The sequence below is a fragment of the Emydura macquarii genome, unplaced genomic scaffold (genome assembly GCF_026122565.2).
Source record: "Emydura macquarii macquarii isolate MOO-44397 ecotype Brisbane River unplaced genomic scaffold, CSIRO-AGI_Emac_v2 contig_2897, whole genome shotgun sequence".
In the NCBI taxonomy this organism is placed as follows: domain Eukaryota; kingdom Metazoa; phylum Chordata; order Testudines; family Chelidae; genus Emydura; species Emydura macquarii.
Genome location: NW_027133034.1, coordinates 19539146 through 19558802, shown reverse-complemented (window position 1 = coordinate 19558802; position 19657 = coordinate 19539146). Strand labels below are relative to the sequence as shown.

Here is a 19657-nt window from a genome sequence, read left to right as displayed (position 1 = left end):
AGTGCTAGGATGTAACTATTGGCAAATGTTGGGAAACAGTCAGATACTGGGGGAAATCACAACTTCAAAACAAAAAAATTGGAAAAATTTTAAAAAGAATTGTTTTTTCTCTGATTTTTTTTTTGTTTCAAATACATTTCAGAAATGAAAAAAAAAATGTGTTTCATAGGAAATCTTCCAGTAAAAATAAATTTTTTTGTGAAGAAAACTTGTGCAGTTGTGAATGAAGAGAAGCTTTGGGTTAATTCAGTTACAGAAGAATTATCTGAACTGAACATGAACCCTGTAAATTCTCCGCCCCTGCCACTTCCACATCTGTATGTTTTGCTTAGCTCCATTATTTTCAATGGCGTGGCGGTGGGAGCAGCTGTTGAGATTATACGTCTGACGGCCGTACCTTTGCTGCTTCTTTGGATCTGGATTGTGCAGCTCAAGGAGCAATCAGGAATTAAATTTTGAGGAGATTGTTTTGCTTTTAATTAATTTTCTCCACAAAGTAATGCAATATAATATAACTTAACATACTAAAATAAAACACATTCTGTACAAACATAAAACCGATAGGGTACTAACAATATAAGCACATACGATGCTACCAACAAGAACATGAATTAAGCTCCTAGAAAACAGGATCAAATTTATTTAAAACTACCTTGTCTATCACAGACTAATTCTGCAAGATGCTGAATGCCCTCAACTTGCATAGGCTTGCATTAGCACCTTCCAATATTGTGTCCTTAAAAGACAGCTGCTCTTTTAAGGCTGCTAATCCACCATACCAGTCCACTATTTTTAGAAAAATGACACCCACAAATGCTAACAACCTTCTTTTCCATCATTCCAACATTCCATAACATGAGAACAAACAAAAAAACTAATTTGAATGCAAGTCTCTACATATGTCTTATCTCTAAGCCTAGGGAGATAAAGGTGTGAGGTAATATCTTTTATTGGACTTAGCTACTGTTGGAGAAAGAGACAAAGTTTTGCACTTACACTGAGATCATCTTCTTTAAGCCTGTTGTTTAAATTATAAAATCTTCGGGACAGGGACTGTGCTGAGCACAGTTGAAAATTAACAAACTGTTATGAAAGGTGAATATTTTTAAAGTACACATAATTTATTCATTAGAGTTTCTGTTCACATATATTTTCCCTCTGCTTTCATTATGTGAGAGATGTTTTTGTCAACAAGAAAGTAAGTTAGTTAGTTGGGTTCACATTAGTAGTCTCATTCATTATTAAATTGATCCTCCTGATTAATACTTTCTCCCAAAAAACAGAGATCACAAGAAGTGCGTCTGACATATGTACTAAAGTTTTATTTTTTTTAGTCCATATCTCCAACTGTTATTAAACTTGAATCTAGACCTCTTTAGTTTTCCTGTGTCCAATGTGATCTGGGGAAAAAAAAATCTTTTCTTGTTTTAGCCACAATTTCAGGCTATATACTTAAGCTGTTCATTCCTGTTCCAGTCAGCATAGGACAGATCTTTTCATTAATATCACAGCTCATATCACTACTGAAGAGTGAGTGAGTTTGCAGTGTCTTATTTCCGCTATGTCTCACTTACAAATTACCCCTTTCCCAGAATGTATTTGAGGATTTTCTTTCTTCACAAATCTGATTATATGCAAAGGAAGTACTTTCCTTAATCTCTTTTCCCTTACATTGAAATGGATTACTGCTTATTCTTGAGTCGCGTGCAGTGAAGTATTTTCTGCTTTGGAATTGAAAGACTGGTAGTTGAATGGCTAAATCCAGTGGAATTCTATAAAAATGAGGCATGAGTATCAAGAAACAGCAGATGAATCTTGATTTAGGCTGCATTTCAAGTTCTAATGTTACTATCACCATTTTTTAGCCTTGGCATTTAAATTATCCTACTGTACTTGCTTTTTAAACAGTGCCATTTGTTTATTTTTCTTGTTTTCTCTTATGCAATATGGTGCCAGGCACATAAGTGTGATTATGCTACCTTTTCTGCCCCATGTTTCATATTGGTTCCACCCTCTTTTCTGTAGTTGCACAGTACTGCTATATTTTTCTTTCTTCTGGGAGGTGGATTCTAGGGCTTTCTCTGGTGCAGCTTCATGGGTTGACTTGATGGGGAGTTGTCTTTAAAATCACAGTATCCTCTCCTACTTTACAGAAACTAAATTCAGTTAGAATTGGGATTACATTAGAATCCCAAGGAAGTCATCTACATTGCACTGGGGAAATTTAGCTTTGAATCAATTCACAAAAATGGTACAGCACTAAAAATAATCTTTTTCTTGCATCGTTGTTCCATCTCCATTTGCAATCAGTAACCTTCCTTCCCGTTGTCATGTTGTATTTACTGTAATGCAGGAGAAAGGAATTTTAATAAAAAGAAAGTCAGGCTGTTTGCAATTCTAATATCACTGCAAGCTAAAAGTTGTATTTCCATATAACTGTTCTACGTTCTACTGAGTTCTTTCTAAAAGTCTGGCACTAAGTGGCATCTTTCTTGGCAGTCTTAATAGAGAGGTGAAGGACTGAGTCAGTATAGAGATTGAATTATTCCCTCCTTCAAGGCCTCTCAAGGTCCCAAATCTCAAGATTTGAGGGCCAATAGTGAGACAGTGCAAGGAAGCTTTCAGTGCTGCTGCTGACCATGCAATAATTGTTTTGCAAAGAGAGAATTGTAGTCTCCAGATTTGCCAGTCTGGGATCTGTCAAAAGTATTCAATTCACTTTTTTTTCTTACCCCTGGCAATAAAAAATAAACCCACCGACTTTATGGTTTATTGAAATCCAGAAAAGTGTTTTATCTTAATTAAGCTGATAAAAGAATAAAAAAAAGAAGAGTGTTGCTGCTGGAGACACATTTGATCAGAACTTGTTCTCCTCTAGCTCTCTTTTTTGGCTCTCATGGTTTCAGTTGTTTTTTGTGTGTGTTTCATATTGGAATCTGAAAAGGTACAGGGAAGGACAACTAAAATGATTAGGGGTATGGAAAAGCTTCGATATGAGGAGAGATTAATAAGACTGTGATTTTTCAGCTTGAAAAAGAGATGACTAAGGTGGGATATGATAGAGGGCTATAAAATCATGACTGATGTGGAGAAAGTAAATAAGGAAGTGTTATTTACTCCTTCGCATAACACAAAAACTAGGGGTCACTAAATGAAATTAATAGGTAGCAGGTTTAAAATGAACAAAAGGAAGTATTTCTTCACACAATGCACAGTTCACCTGTGGAACTCCTTGCCAGAGGATGTTGGGAAGGCCAAGACTATAACGGGGTTCAAAAAAGAGCTAGATAAGTTCATGGAGAACAGGTCCATCAATGGCTATTAGCCAGGATAGGCAGGGATGGCTGTTTGCCAGAGGCAGGGAGTGGCTGACAGGGTGGATCATTTAATGATTGCCTGTTATGTTCATTCCTTCTGAAGCACCTGGCATTGGCTGATGTTGGAAGACAGGATATTGGGCTAGATGGACCATTGGTCTGACCCAGTAAGGCCGTTCTTATGTTCTTATTGTTCTGACAGGATGGCTCATATGGACTGGATTGTGCTGAACGCTGTGACTGCAGCCATGCAGATGGCTGTCATCCAACCACTGGTTACTGTCGCTGTCTCCCTGGATGGTCAGGTAAACTAGAGATTAGTATAAGGGATTACAAAAATAACAACCTAAATAAGGTGGGACCCAATCATTCCTTTTGCTTTGGTGGGCAGAGAAGATCCAGAAGGGAGGAGTATCTGGGATGGGAAGTAGAGAAAGATGGGAATGCCATTTCCATAGCATGTGTTCCCCTTCCTGTGATCCATGGATTTTGGAGCTCCATGGGATATGGGCTCTGCATACATTTGGGAGTGGAAGGGGGAAGTCTCAAAATGTAGCCACCCTCTGCACCATGATCCCTTCAAGAGATGGCCAGTACCTGTGTGGATATCTAAGGTAATGCTGACAGAAGAAGCCTTGATATCAGACACCTGCACTGTCCACAGGGAAATGTTTTAACACTCAAGCACTAGGCAGACAGCCAGTGGGATTGTGACTCCTGCAAAAGCTGTGTTGTCAGTAGAACTGGTTGACTTTTTTTTAACCACAAAAAAAAAAAAGTTTTTCTGATGAAAAATAGCTTAAAAAAACTGAACTTTTTGTGACATTTTCTGCAACATTGGTATTGATTTTTTTATTTAAATTTTAATCAAAATTGTATCTGAAATCATTACCGAACACTTTTATTTGCAGAAAAATGTTTTTCTTTTTGGGATTCATAGACCCTGCCTGAACTATTCTAGTGTGTGTGTGGGAGTGAGGGGGCAGCGGGGCGAATACAAAATAGGATACTGTAAGATTTATTGACTGGCTGCAGAGCTTAAATTAATTTTCACTTGTCATATTCAGACAAAATAACTGTGCATGGAGTCTTAGCTAGGAAAGGTTCAGTGAAATCTGAGCCTTGCTTGTTTAAATTGCTTGTGTTACCAGGGTTCTGATGTGGGGAGGTCTGTCACCGTGCTGCGTCAAGCAGTGCCCTATTCAGTGTGAAATAAATCACCTTTAGTGCAAGTGCTCATGTAAGCGAGCTAAGAATTTATTGGCATTTGAGTGTCACAATCTAACATTCTCTTTCCACCAGCATCAGATCAAGTGAAAATTTGTCCATTAGTCTTGAATCATAAAGGCCAACAGCATTTTATAAAATGTTACAGGAAACTTCAAAAATATAACACATTTGTTCAATGACTTCAGAAGAATCATGACAACACGTCTTTCCATAAAAAATATTATAGACTTGATAGTTGTCAATAGAATATTCTAAATTAGGACATGACCAAGACTCTTAAACATACCACAACTCTCCAGTCTTGTTTGAAGCCAATTACTGAAAAGAGGGCAGTGACTATTCATTTTTGCTTCTTTAAAAGTTAATTTGTCTTTTATACTTAGGGAGAAGTGTTTGCAAAAAAAAAAAAAAAAAAAGCCTCATATATGATTGTGGGTGAAATTGAGTCTCCCTGATGATTTCATCTTGTGTAAGAGACTAGTTTCAACATGTCACTGATGTCTAGACATACAGTATGTTATAAACAAGATAGTTTTCTTATACTGAATGTCTGTTTGAAAAAATCCTCCACCCACACACCACAGGTCAGACTGACAGCCATGAGGCATCCAAAATTATTTGTGAACATACTTATATTTAGAATGAAAAAAAAAAGATAATACTTTAGAAACAGGTTCTAAAATAGCTGTGCTGTAGATTCATATTTTAGTGGTGACACTTTGACTGTAGGGGTAAACAGGCTAAGAGTGGTGAAGATGTCTGTTGTTGTAACAGCAATTTAAGCGGATCAGGAGTGTATGAAAAATGAATTGAGATACTGAAATGCAACAAAGTAAGTTGATTAGATTTTTAAAAATGTGTCCCAAATGTATTTGGAGATCGCTGAGCTGGTACAGACTTGCTGGGATTAAAACTTCAAATTCTGTTTACAGAGATATCAAGCCTAATTCTGCTTCCACTGAAGTCAAGGAGAATCATAGAAATGTACAGCTGGAAGGGACCCTGAGAGGTCATTAAGTCCAGCCCCCCCCTGCACTGAGGCAGGACCAAGTAAACGTAGACCATCCCCAGCAGGTGTTTGTCCAAGCTGTTCTTAAAAATCTCCAATAATGGGGATTCTACAGCCTTCCTTAGAAGCCTGTTACAGAGCTTAATTATCCTTCGAGTTAAACAATTTTTCCTAATATCTAACCTAAATCTCCCTTGCTGCACATTAAGACTGTTACTTCTTGACTTACCTGCATCAGACATGGAAAACAATTGATCACTATCCTCTTTGTAATAGCCCTTAACATATCTGAAGACTGTTATCAGTCGTGTCCCCCCCCTTCCCCCCCCTCCCCCCCCCATGGTCTTTTCTCAAGACTAAAGTTTTTTTTAACCTTTCCTCACAGGTCAGGTTTTCTAAACATTTATTTTTGTTGATCTTCTCTGAACTTTTTCCAATGTGTCTGCATCTTTCCTAAAGTGTGGTGCCCAGAGTTGGACACTGTACTTCAGCTGAGGCCTCAGCAATACTGACTAGAGCAGGACAATTACCTCCTGTGTCTTACATATGCACTCCTATTAATACACCCCTTAACATTAGCCATTAGCCCATAACATTAGCCATAATACACCCCATAACATTAGCCAAACATCACTTTGCTGATTCATATTCAATTTGTGACCCACTGTATCCCCCAGATCCTTTTCTGCAATATTGCCACCTAGCCAGTTATTCCCCATTTTGTAGTTGTACAATTGATTTTTCTTTTCTAGGTGTAGTACTTTGCACTTGTCTTTATTGAATTTCAGCTTGCTGATTTCAGACAAATTCTCCAATTTTTCAAAGTCATTTGAGGTTCTAATTCTGTCCTCCAAAGTGCTTGCAACCTCTCCCAGTCTGGTGTCATCTGCAGATTTTATATGCAGGCTCTCTACTCCATTATCCAAGTTATTAATGAAAATATTGAATAGTACTGGACCCTGGACTGACCTCTGCAGAACCCCATTAGATATGCCTTTCTAGTTTGACAGTGAGCCATTGATAATCACTCTTTGAGTGTGGTCTGTTAACCAGTTGTGCACCCACCTTATGATAATTTAATCTAGACCACATTTCTCTAGTTTGCTTATGAGACTGTCATCTGCGACTGTGTCAAAAGCCTTACTAAAATCAAAATATATCACATCTACTGCTTCCCACCTATCCACTAGGCTAGTAAGCCTGTCAAAGAAGGAAATTAGGTTGGGTTTGGCATAATTTGTTCTTAATAAATCTATACTAGCTATTCCTTATAAGCCTATTATTCTTTAGATGCTTACAAATTAATAATTTATTCCAATGTTTTTCTAGATATTGAAGTTAGGCTGACTGGTCTATAATTCCCTGGGCCCTCTTTGGGTACGTCTACACTACAATTAAACAGCTGTGACTGGCCCATGTCAGCCAACTCAGGCTTAAGGGCACGGGCTATAGAGCTGTAAAACTGTGGTGTTGATGTTAGGGCTTGGGCTGGGGCCCAGCCTGTGGGACCTTCCCTCTTTGAAGGTTTCCAGAGCTCGGGCTCCAACCCGATGCCAGACATCGACGCTGCAGTTTTATAGCCCTGCCGTCTGAGGCCTGTGACCCTGAGTCAGCTGACACAGGTCAGCTATGGGTGTTTAACTGCAGTGTAGACATGCCTCTAGTTCCCCTTTTTAAAGATAGGTATAGTATGTTTTCTCTTCTCCAGTCTTCTGGGACCTCACCCGCTCTCCATGAGTTCTCAAAGATAATTGCTAATGGTTCCGAGATTGATTCAGCTAGTTCCTTAAGTACCCTTGGATAAACTTCATCAGGCCCTGCTGACTTGAATACACTAACTTATCTAAATATTCTTTAACCTGTTCTTTCCCAATTTTGGCTTGTGTTCCTTCCTTCTTGTTAATATTAACAAAGAATATTGCAATTGACTTTATTGTAAATATAATAGAGTTCTTCCCTTTTAAAATAAAAGCAGATATTAGGCATTTTCAGATGGCAGTTTCATACATCAGAGGAATATTATGCAATGCATTGATTCTGAGGCATCAAGTATGATCTTCAGAAAATGCTGAGCAATTGTTAAAGGCAGTAGCAGTTGTGGTAAATATGGGGGAGCAGGTACAAAGCCAATACATGTAACATTTTGTAGGTAGTACTTTTCCTCAGCTTTCATTATTTCTCCTAAGAGCCATGTATATGCCTACCGTCATGGATAGCAATGTGGAGAGGAAGTAGGGCTTCTATGTGCCTTACTCATGCAGGTGGGTGGGAGAGGGCAGAGGCTGGGAGGACCCTTAGTTTCACCTCTTTCTCCCAAAACACACTGGGCTGGATAGCTGCACCAGCATGCTGGGGAGTGTGCACTGCACCAGGCATAGACCTGGTACAAGTTATTCCTTCTCAGGAGCAGTGAGGGAACTGGCTGCTCCTGAGAAAGCACAACAAAACGTTGTCACAGACTCTGGACTCATGGCAAAGCCACAGTTGAGCAGTATGCCTACAAATTAAGATAGTATTTAATTTATTTTTATAAATAAGTTTGCTTTTAATATGAGCCATGCCCCCAAAATATTGTTTTGCTTCTCGGACTCTCTGTACTTTAAGAACAAAATTGTAAACTCACCATTGGATATTACATTGTCATGAGCTACCACAAAGCTCAAGGTGTAATCAGAATAATGTTTTTTAATCTTTTTTATTCCTACAGTATCTTCTACTGTTACACAGTGAGAGGTTTATGTTAAGAATGTTCATCCTAAAGGAAACCCCACCCTGTTTAGAGAATTCAAGCTAAGAATATTCACCCTATAAGAACCCAGCCCTGTTTAGAATTTAAACCAAGAATGTTCACCATATAGAAGCCCCACCCTGCTTAGAACAGCTGGAATTAATGGAGTGGCTTATTTTTTGGTACTCACTATTCTGATGCATTCCAGAAGTCACATGAATTATGATGGTATAAAAGAGAAGCACCCACACACATTTCCGATGACCTCTGGGCACAGACCCACCCTTCTTCATTTGCCATCTTTCACTCTGATATTTTTTAATGTCTTCATTTGGAGGGAGAAGAATAATTAGGACAATGGAAAAGAGTGATGTGCTTTAAAATAAGAGGGCCTTAAAAATAAAAGAGACTCAAATACACACATATCCCTTATTGTTAAATAGTGACCATACGTTTGGTACAATGTGTCCATGCACACGAATTTATGTATGTTTGGTATTTCTAGTTCCCTTTTTAAGCACAGGGTACTCTATATCTAATTCAAACTACAATTTTAAATCTTATACACTTGGGTACTATGTACTATTCTTCTCAATAACCATCATCCATCAACTTCAGTAACATAACAAAGCTATTATTCTTATCCCATAATCTCACCTTTTCCACAAACAGCCATGAAAAAGTAGAGTTTGGAACAGGCCTGTAAAATTAGCAGGCAGTAGCAGGTCAAGACGTTCCATTGAACCAGTGTAAAAAGCACAAGATTTTATTTCAGACAACTTTAAATACTCTTTACCTCTTAGTCAGTGATAACACATTATTTGTTTCCTGTGTTGCACACTGTTTTGTTAGATGTTTGGAGATCCTAGAATAATATCATGTCATACTGATACTGCACATGAATTTTAAAAATCAATTTAAGGTTTACATGGTGCTGGGGATTATGAAATATGCTATGTATACAAAAAATTAGCACTGGCTTATGGAAAAGACAGATGCAATAATTCCAGTCTATGTTATACCAGCATGTGTACTGTATTTAACCATATGTTATGCCAGATAGGATGATGGTGGCTTTTTCCTAACCTGGACACCTGCTGATATTAATCAGATTGTCCATCACCACATATGTCTGCTTTAATGAGGAAGTGCTGTGTTTTTACTATGTGATCCTGACATTACTTTTGGGAGCCACACTCGTTACTGAATAACAAAGTGAATTGTCATTATCAAAACCTCCCTCACTGATATCAATAAACAGGATATCTGGGATGCCTGAACGAGAACTTTCTTTCTCTCTCTCTCTCTCTCCTTATCTTTTTAGTCAGTATGAATTTTTGCATACTATGTGTGATACCTTTTATGTATTTTTTCCTATTACATTCCCTCCCCACATTAACAGCAAAACATGATCCACTTCAGCATAAATCAGAAGAGGACCACTGACTCTCTTTAAAAAGATCACTGTAATAAATGGTGTGTACCTAATGCCCTAATGGAATCATAATGCTCAGCCATGTGTCAGAGGCTCTATACAGGTCACAGCTGAAGGAGATTCTTGTTTTGCTTAATTGGCTGATGTCTGTGTTTTTGGAACACAAAGACCTGAGTCCTGTCCCTGTGTCTCAGTGACATTCTGAATGCTATAGCATACTAATAGCCATCATCGTAAATCATATTTTGCTACAGATTTCTGATAATTCTGTACCATGATAAAGGAGCACAATTACTTTCCAAAACACATGGGATGATGTGTTAAAAAACAATACTTTGTTTTAGCCCATTCTGTTTTACAGTGGGTTCGTTGTGTCCCCAAACCTGTTGGGACTGTGCACACTGACTCCTCCTACATACAGAGGAGATAGTGCTTGCTTTTTTAAGAACAAACTTTCAATAGATTAACATAAGAAAAGGAGACATTATTTTATATCTCCCCTCCCTCTCACCCCCTCCGGGTGCCTGTGAAGAATGTGATAACTGAAAAGTTAAGTATCATTCGGGAAGGTGGCAGTGTGTGGGAACAATAGAGCCTTTGAAAAGAAAAGATCACACACTAAAAAATTGGAAAATCTTAGACGTGACTGGGCTCTTCCTCTAATTAAAATAAACAAGATGTGTGCTCCAGCCTCTGTTTCTGCAGGGATTTTGTAGAGAGATTGGCTGTGGCTTGATCCCTACAAAGGCAGCTGGAGATCTATTCCTTTACCACATTACAGTGACATTAAATCAGTATATGTATCTGTCTGCTTATGCATGCCCCTTCTTCCCTCTCTCCCCCAGTAAAGTGGAACCTGACTTGCTTATACTGAACTTAGATATAATGAAATTCCATTTATAATGAAGTGGATGGAAAGTTCAGAATTGTTTCAATGCATTACACTGTGCAAAATGTGATTCCACATGGTCTGAATTGGTATGAAAAATTTCTGTGATCCAATATTTCCTCCAGTTTGAGACACTGAATTTCTATCTGTTCCCCCAGCTTCCCTTAATTTGAGACCAAGGCCTTTCTCCCTTTTCTCAGCTGGAGCCAGTGAAGGCACCCTAACAACTATCTCCCCCTTTGAGATTGTCCACGTCTGCTCTCTCCATCAAACACTCACTCCAACCACATTCCCTTCTAAGGCTTGTCTACACTTACCTCTGAGATTCGGCGGCAGTCGACCAGAGTTACGCAAACTATGCAAAAAACTTGCGTAACTCCTGTCGACTTCTCTGCTTCTGTTCTGCGCGCCGTCTTCACTGCACTGTGCCGACGGGAACCGCATTCCTGTCGACGCAGCGCTACGCCATTTGAGAAGGTGGTCTTAATACATCGATTTCTGGATCGACTGAGCGGGTCTTCACTGACTGCTCAGTCGATCCAGAGAAATCGATCTGATGGCGGTGAATTTGCCGCCGTCAGTGAAGATGTAGGCTAAGTGTTCACTGACTCATCTAACAAAGAATTAGGGAAGCTCTTCTGGGTTTTATCCATTCTAGGATGCACCTGCTTTCTCCCTCAGGAGTCTGAGCTTCCTTTTGAACTGAACTATTATAAGTTTAAGGAAAAGTGTTTCTTGTGTGAATAAGAACAAGGGGTGAAATCCTGGCCCGATTGCAGTCAATGGAAGTTTTGCCATTGATTTTAATAGAGGCCAAAATTTCATGAAATATTTTGAGGGCCTGATCCTGCTTTCAGATACACTTGTATGTCAGAATTAACTCAAGTGTTATGTTATGGGAGTTATAGCAGGAAAAAACAAACAGGTCTTGATTCTGTTCATTAAGGATATCATGGGAGACTCCATATGCCATATAGGGTATAAATACACCTGCATAGTATCATGGTATTTATTCTATTTTATGTTGGACTATTTTCCTCAAACAGATGGAAGATGAGTTAGTTAGAAAGCATGCTCAGTGTCTGGGAACAATAGCTTTGCCTCTCACTGCAGATCAGAAATAATTATTTATGGAATTTTCCTCTTAAGGACAAAAATAAATAAGCTATTAGCTCTCAGTGTGGGTTGATTCGGATGGACGCTCACTCTCAAAATATTAAAAGTATAGTATATGGAGTATGTAAACATTCTGCTACTAGTATCTGAAAAGAGTTGTTTACTTCATTCATGCAATTACGGATGCCGAGGGAATGCTGATTTAGGTGTGAGGCCCTTGGCATAAAGCGCTAGGCATTAAATGCATGAGCATTTCTTCAGAGCTACTTAGCTGAAGTTTATCATGACCATTCAGCTATTGCCTAGCAACTTGTGGAGGCCATCAAAGAGCTCTTTGTCCGCAGCCCTGGCAAAAACATTTCTTCACAGATCTCCTTATCAGGATCAAAAGCAACACACAAACTTATCAAAAATACTTTTATTGCATGAGAAAGAAAATACACATTTTTAAATCATAATGTTCATCAGCAGGTATAATATTAGGGACAACTGTTAGGTTATGTCAAAATGTCCCTGGCAAACCCTGCTAAAATCTTGTTTTCATCAGTTCATAGGTTTGCTATAAAGCTTAGCTCTCTTTTCTGAAATGTAGTATACAAAATCAGAGCCTGCTTTGTCTTTTTTGTTTAATCTTTTTGAATTTCTACCCTTCTCTCAGAAATAAATTAGTTTTTAAGTTATGTAGATGTAAAAATTAAAACTAAATTTCCCTGTTTTTAAGTTCTTTTTTGTGCTCATCTGAATAACAACTAATCATAGAATCATAGAATATTAGAGTTGGAAGGGACCTCAAGAGGTCATCTAGTCCAACCCCCTGCTCAAAGCAGGACTAACCTCAGCTATATCATCCCAGCCAGGGCTTTGTCAAGCCTCAGCTTAAAAACCTCTAAGGATGGAGATTCCACCACCTTCCTAGGTAACCCATTCCAGTGCTTCACCACCCTCCTCGTGAAAAACTTTTTCCTAATGTCCAACCTAGACCTCCCCGCCTGCAACTTGAGACCGTTGCTCCTTGTTCTGTCATCTGCCACCACCGAGAACAGCCTAGCCCCATCCTCCCTGGAACCCCCTTTCAGGTAGTTAAAGGCTGCTATCAAATCCCCCCTCATTCTTCTCTTTTGCAGACTAAACAAGCCCAGTTCCCTCAGCCTCTCCATAAGTCCTGTGCTCCAGCCCCCTAATCATTTTTGTTGCCCTCCGCTGGACTCTCTCCAACTTGTCCACATCCTTTTTGTAGTGGGGGGCCCAAAACTGGACACAATATTCTAAATGCGGCCTCACCACTGCCAAATAGAGGGGAGTAACCACTTCCCGCGACCTGCTGGCAGTGCCCCTCCTAATGCAGCCCAATATGCTATCAGCCTTCTTGACAACCAGGGCACACTGCTGACTCTTATCCAGCTTTTTATCCACTGCTCGTCGGTCCCCAGTCTGTAGCTGTGCATGGGATTCTTCCTTCCTAAGTGGAGGACTCTGCACTTTTCTTTGTTGAACCTCATTAGATTTCTTTTGGCCCAATCCTCCAGTCTGTTTAGGTCACTCTGTATCCTATCCCTATGGATGTTATATTTTTAAATATATAGATAGAGATACAATAAGTCATTAAATCAGTATATGTACTTGTCTGTTTATACATGCCCCTTCTTCCCACACCCCCAATAGAGTGGAACCTGTTTTGCTTATACTGAACTTAGATATAATGAAATTCCATTTATAATGAAGCAGATGGAAAGTTCAGAATTTTTTCAATGCATTACATTGTGCAAATTGCTATTCCAAATACAGCAGTCTCCCTTAAAAATGCAACATTTGTCCTTAGTTATTGCACAGTAGTATTTGAGACACCATATTTTTTCCTTTGCTAAGTATCATGAAATAATTCTCCACCTGATCACCTTCACCATCAGAAAACACATGGGAAGAGGATAAAGAAAAGGAAATGGTTGAGATTTTCTTCAGGGAGGTTTCTCCTTGATCACTATAGGGGGAGCTTGTCTTTTTTTCTCACGTCTCCATGGCTCAAGTTGGACCCCCAAGTCTCATTGACCTATGGGCACAGACTCTATGCCCCTTCTTCCCTAATGTCTCCCCATAGCATGTCATAGAGGCTTCTCTGTGGGCAGATCATGGGAGCCCAGTTGAGCCCAATGTTGATATAACTCACTGGACTACATAATCTTAGATAACTCTCTGTGGTAACTGTTGGCAAATGCTGACTTGTTGCTAGTGACCACTATATACTGAAACCAAACTCAGCCCCAGTGAAACCCTTTGAAAAAAATGTGTTCACTATAATAGGGTCCCATTGCGTGAAGTTGTGTCTGATACGAAGACTAATGCACAAACAGAATGAGTTAAAGCAGACAGTGTACAATTTAATTCTGAAATGTGTTGCATTTGTCAGCTGGTGTTACAAACTCATAAACCCAGGCCAGAGTTTTCAAATTTGGGTACTTAAGTAAGTCCATATTTAGGCATCTAACTAAATGGTCTGGTTTTCAGAGATGTTAAAAGCCCACAGTTCCTATTGACTTCAAATGGGGATCCTTTGTATGTCTCAAAATTAGACCGCTTAGGTGCCTAAATGTAGACTTATTTTCCTAACATTAGGTACCCAAATTTGAAAAAAAAATTACCCATTATTGAGAAGCTGGTTCTTTTGTGTCTCAACTGTAGATAAAAGGAGGACAATCAAGATCTCGATGTAGGCAACAAAATCAGATGTTATGGGGTATTGTTAAGATACAGGAATTCTTTCACTCATGATAATAAAAATTCTTTTCAGGTCAATATTAATCGAAGGGCTGTTGTTATCTTATGATCATTAGGTGACCTGTATCTGGATTCTAATAGAGATATATTTTCACTACTATTGGCACTATTTTGGCCCCCCTTTTGACAGTCTCAACAGAGAAGCCAAAGATTTAAGGATCTGGAGATTCACCTTTCCTCTAACCAGTGAGGTGGTCTCTCCTTAATTGTATTCAGGTAGTTTGGCAGGGCACTTCTTGCAGGGCAGAGTGGAGGGGGATTTCACTGTGCTTGTTCTATGGATGAAGAGGGTGTAATTTATTTTCAAGTGTTGTCAGCATTTCACTAACACTAGATATTCACTTTTCAGAACATTTTTCTTAAATATCACATGTGAAACTGTCTGTTTTGCCTTTTTGAAAAGTCTGACAGTAAGTAACCAGAGCCATATTTTGCTGGAAATACTTCCAAAGCAAGATGTACTTGTGACTGGATTTACTCCACTTTTTCTTTAGCCAAATGATTCATTAAATAGAGGCACTACAGTAATCGTCAGTTGCTAATACAAAGTACTGTAGACACAATAAAGTTTAAGCACCACAGTGGTTGCTTACTGGCATTTAACATGCGGGGGGACTTTTCAGAAGTGGGTAAAGAAAGAAAATCAGGAAAGTTAGATTTAGTGTTGCTGGTTTGTAAAGAAAAAAATGTCTATGATTCTAATTAGCAGTTCATATTATGATTTGTGCCAGTTTATGTACTGGAGTTCAGGGCATGGCAACTTTATATTCAGTTTTGTGCCAAAAGCAGTTAGACAAAACACTAAATGACTGATGTCCTTAGTACTCTGTTGCAGCTAAGCATTTTGGAATGTTCACATGGTGTGTTTTGAACCTTTTGTGTGCTCTACATTTTTCCATTTGGTATGAGGCTTAGCGGTAATCAGCTCACCACTAATTAGAAGTCATTCCCTGTCCCGATCACTATTATTACATGAAACTATCTCAGACCTTAAGAATTTTTACACTCGGAAGAGCAGTTCCTTCAGTAGCTTGCCTTGTCTTGCATATTTTCCTCACATAAAAGTGACAATGAGCTTCTGCTATTCTGGAATAATCATTACAGAGGCACCAAAGGCCATTCTTTATAGCTGCATTTGGATTGTTTTGCACTTTTCTATTTCATTTCTCTTTGCAGCTGGTACCCAGAACATATCTATTGTGAAAATGAGGGGTTGGGCAAGGCCTGGTTTTAGAAAGGTCATGGGAGACACCCAAAACTTTTGTAATGCTGGAGGCTTGGAGAACTGGAGGCTTCGGCCCTGTGGAAGTCTTAAGCTTTGCTAAGCTGAAGCTAAGCACCTGAAGAGATCCTAAATCATTGTGGCTTAACTTCAGCTTTGCAGATCTTAAAAGCTCAGCAGGAATGAAGCTTGAAGGTAAGATCTCCTGTAGCTCATAGGTTCTGTGAGAGTTGAGCTGCAGAGATGCTTTCCATAGGATCAAGTCCTGCACACAATCATCAAAATGGGAATATAACGGGATCCAGGGTTGTGGGGTCCGGGAAAGGCAGAAGCAGGAACAAGAACCATCCCCTTCCTTATTGTAATAACTCTTGATGTTGGGTTTGGTGATGTCATGAGGCAATGCCCTAATGGTGAAAATACTCACTAGAAGCCAAGGGTTAAACTGTGTAGCAATGTTATTACTCAATATAGAATAAATAATAGTTCCAAGTGACCATTTATTAAAATTATGCCTCATTCATGCCCGTTATTAGTCAAAGCTGTGCAAAGTAGTGTTCCTGATTAAAGAATGGGATGAAATCCTGATCCTATTTAAAGTCTATGGGAGTTTCGCCCTTGACTTCCATAAGGCCAGGATTTCACCCCTGTTATTAGTTATCTGTGGTCTATAGAATCTGACTCCCAGTGCTGCTGGTGACAGCTGTGTGTTTAATGGCTCGCAGGTATGCATTGTGACAGCGTCTGTGCCGAGGGACAATGGGGTCCAAACTGTTCATTGTCTTGTTACTGCAAAAATGGAGCTTCGTGCTCTCCAGATGATGGGATCTGTGAATGTGCACCAGGATACAGAGGCACCACTTGTCAAAGAAGTAAGGAAAATATCCATGCTTTAAAATTCTTTTCCCTTCTTCCTTTTTTAAATATATGTATAACAGTGTGTATAGTATAACACTGTGTAGTTTTAGTAATGTACGATGTAACAGGCCGACGTTCTGCATTTTAATTGTGCTAATGTACAGGTGCATGGAAACATGCTTTACCTTCAGTTTTCAAATAATTCCTATCAATAATGTTTCTTCTTGTTGTTTCTATACTGTTATACTTTTATTTATTATTTATACATTGCTATAGTAAAGGGGCTTGCAGTCAAAGTCCAAAATTTTCAAATTCAAGTGCCTAAATCCATACTTAGGCAACTAAATAAAAAGAAGCCTGATTTTCAGACATGGTGAACACCTGCATTTCCCATTGAGTTCAACAGGAGTTGCTAGCTTAATTAGTGCTATTATTTAACATTTATGTTGCAGGAACAGCTAGACACCAACCAAGCCAGGGCCTCATGCGATGCACTAATACAGTATACAGCACACAAATGTACTGTATGTACAAACATATAAATATGAAAGGTTTTACAGTCTAAAAGACACTACATAACAAACAGAGGAGACAAACAAATGGGCTGAGGTGGGGTGGTAGAAAATAGGATCACAAAAATAATAGGGTGTGCACAATTCTTAACTATCCAGGAGTAGTAATCACAACTCACCACCTTCCTAGCTTTTTCAGATCGCATTTTTCATTTATATTATTGAAGAGGGAGAAAGATCCAGAGTAGAGGCAGATTTATGAGTCATTAAGTGTAGAGATGGTAGCCTTTTTTCCTACCCACAGGTAGGGTGTTGAGGGAGAAGGGTAAGGGCAAAGGATGGAGGCCTGAGGAAAGGGCCTGAGGATGGAGGCCCCACTGAAAGAGGAAAGGAGAAAGACCCACCCAATGACTATCAAAAGACAGGAGGAGAACCAGTAGTGGATGGAGTCACAAAAGCCCAGGAATGACAAGATTTCAAGAAGAAGAATATGGTTGACCCTAATATTAAATGCCTGACATTACTGTAGTATTAGTATCCTCTAAGCATTTCTAGCAAGTGATATAATTATTTTCAAGACTTTTTCAGTAAATCAGTTAATCCAAAAGAACATTAAGAACCTAACAACATAAGAAAGACCATATTGGGTCAGATCAAGGGTCTACCTAGTCCAGTATCCTGTCTTCAGACAGTGGCCAATGCCAGATGCTTCAGAGGGAATGAATAGAACAGACATTCCCTGTCATCCACTCCCAGCTTCTGGCAGTCAGAGGCTAGAGACACCCAGAGCATGGAGTTGCATATCTGAGCATCTTGGCTAATAGCCATTGATGGATCTATCCTCCATGAACTTATCTAATTCTTTTTTGAACCCCTTTATAGTTTGGCCTTCACAACATCCCCTGGCAATGAGTTCCACAGGTTGACTGTGCGTTGTGTGAAGAAGTACTTCCTTCTGTTTGTTTTAAACCTGCTGCCTATTAATTTCACTGAGTGACCTCTGGTTCTTGTGGTTCTATGTAAAAGGAGTAAAAAATACTTCCTTATTCACTTTCTCCACACCATTTATGACTTTATAGACCTCTATCATATCTCTACTTAATCATCTCTTTTCCAAGATGAAAAGTCCCAGTCATTTTAATCTCGAATCTCTTCATATGGAAGCTATTGCATACCCCTAAACCAGTGGTTCTTAACCTTTCCAAACTACTGTACCCCTGAAGCCTGAGTCCCACCCCCACGGGGCTGAGGCATGTAACTTAGTTTCATGGCGCCCCTGTGGCTCCAGGCAATTGCCTTTCTTGCCACCCCCAATACCAGCTCTGCACTTGCGACCCCTCTAAACTCCCAGGTTGAGAAACACTGCCCTAAACATTTTTGTTGCCCTTCTCTGTACCTTTTCCAATTTTAATATATCTTTTAAATATCTGGGGTGACCAGAACTTCTTGCAATATTCAAGGTGTGGACATACCCTGGATTTATATAGTGGCATTATGATATATACTCTCTTATTATCTTTCCCTTTCCTAATGGTTCCTAACATTCTGGTAGCTTTTTTGACTGCCGCTGCACATTGAGCAGATGTTTTCAGAGAATTATCCACAATTATTCCAAGATCTCTTTCTTGCGTGATAACAGCTAATTTAGAGCCCATCGTTTTGTATGTATAGATGAGATGTGCATTACTTTGCATTTATCAACATTGAAGTTCATCTGCCATTTTGTTGCCCAGTCACCCCAGTTTTGTGAGATCCCTTTGTAACTCTTTGCAGTCTGCTTTGGATTTAACTATCTTAAGTAATTTTGTATTGTCTGCAAATTTTGCCACCTCGCTGTTTACCCTTTTCCAGATCATTGATGAATGTGTTGAACAAGATCAGTCCCAGTACAGTTTCCTGGAGGACACCATTGTTTTATCTCTCTCCATTCTGAAAACTGACCATTTATTCTGACCCTTTGTTTTCTGTCTTTTAATCAGTTACTGACCCTTAAGAGAACCTTCCCTCTTATCCCATTAAATAAATGTAAGACTTCCTAGTGTCTTGGAACCATGGGTATAATAAAGTATAATGGCTTCCACAGTATAGCACTCAGATGCTTCTCAGGACCAATCTCTGATGCACAATCTAGAGACCAAGAAGACAAATGGTCACACAAATAAATCAGGGCCCAATGAGAAAATGTGTATTCCATAAACAGGAACATTTTATGACTGACCCTGTGCATCACTTGAAAATGGTGAAGCACTCTAGAGGGATTTGACCAAGCAACCTGTATCAAGTGTACAATTAGGAGGCTGAATTTCGAACTAAATTCAAATACTGAAAAGATACCAGGTTATTTTGGTAAGTAGCAATTGCTGCTGTACAAAAGACATTTAACTTGAAGCATTACCTAATATCTTAATTTATTAGGAAATAAATGCCAAAAGGGATTAGAGAAATAAAGAAAGAAATTCCATGCAACAGGCCTTTTTTCTTTCGGTCTCTTTATGTGGCGGGCGATGTAGTTCTTCTGAAGAAGGGACTAGTACCACTGGCATAAACATTAACTGGAGGCCTCGGTGTT

General features: G+C 39.1%; 1 protein-coding gene across 2 annotated transcripts in view; it reads left to right on the top strand.

Moving 5' to 3' along the window:
• Positions 1 to 19657, top strand: part of MEGF10 (multiple EGF like domains 10) — a 94484-nt gene that overhangs the window by 58857 nt on the left and 15970 nt on the right. For both annotated transcript variants that reach the window (XM_067568793.1, XM_067568792.1), the window contains exons 12-13: positions 3520 to 3622; positions 16444 to 16590. In XM_067568793.1, the coding sequence (XP_067424894.1) occupies positions 3520 to 3622; positions 16444 to 16590 (250 nt within the window). The remainder of the gene's footprint in view (positions 1 to 3519; positions 3623 to 16443; positions 16591 to 19657) is intronic.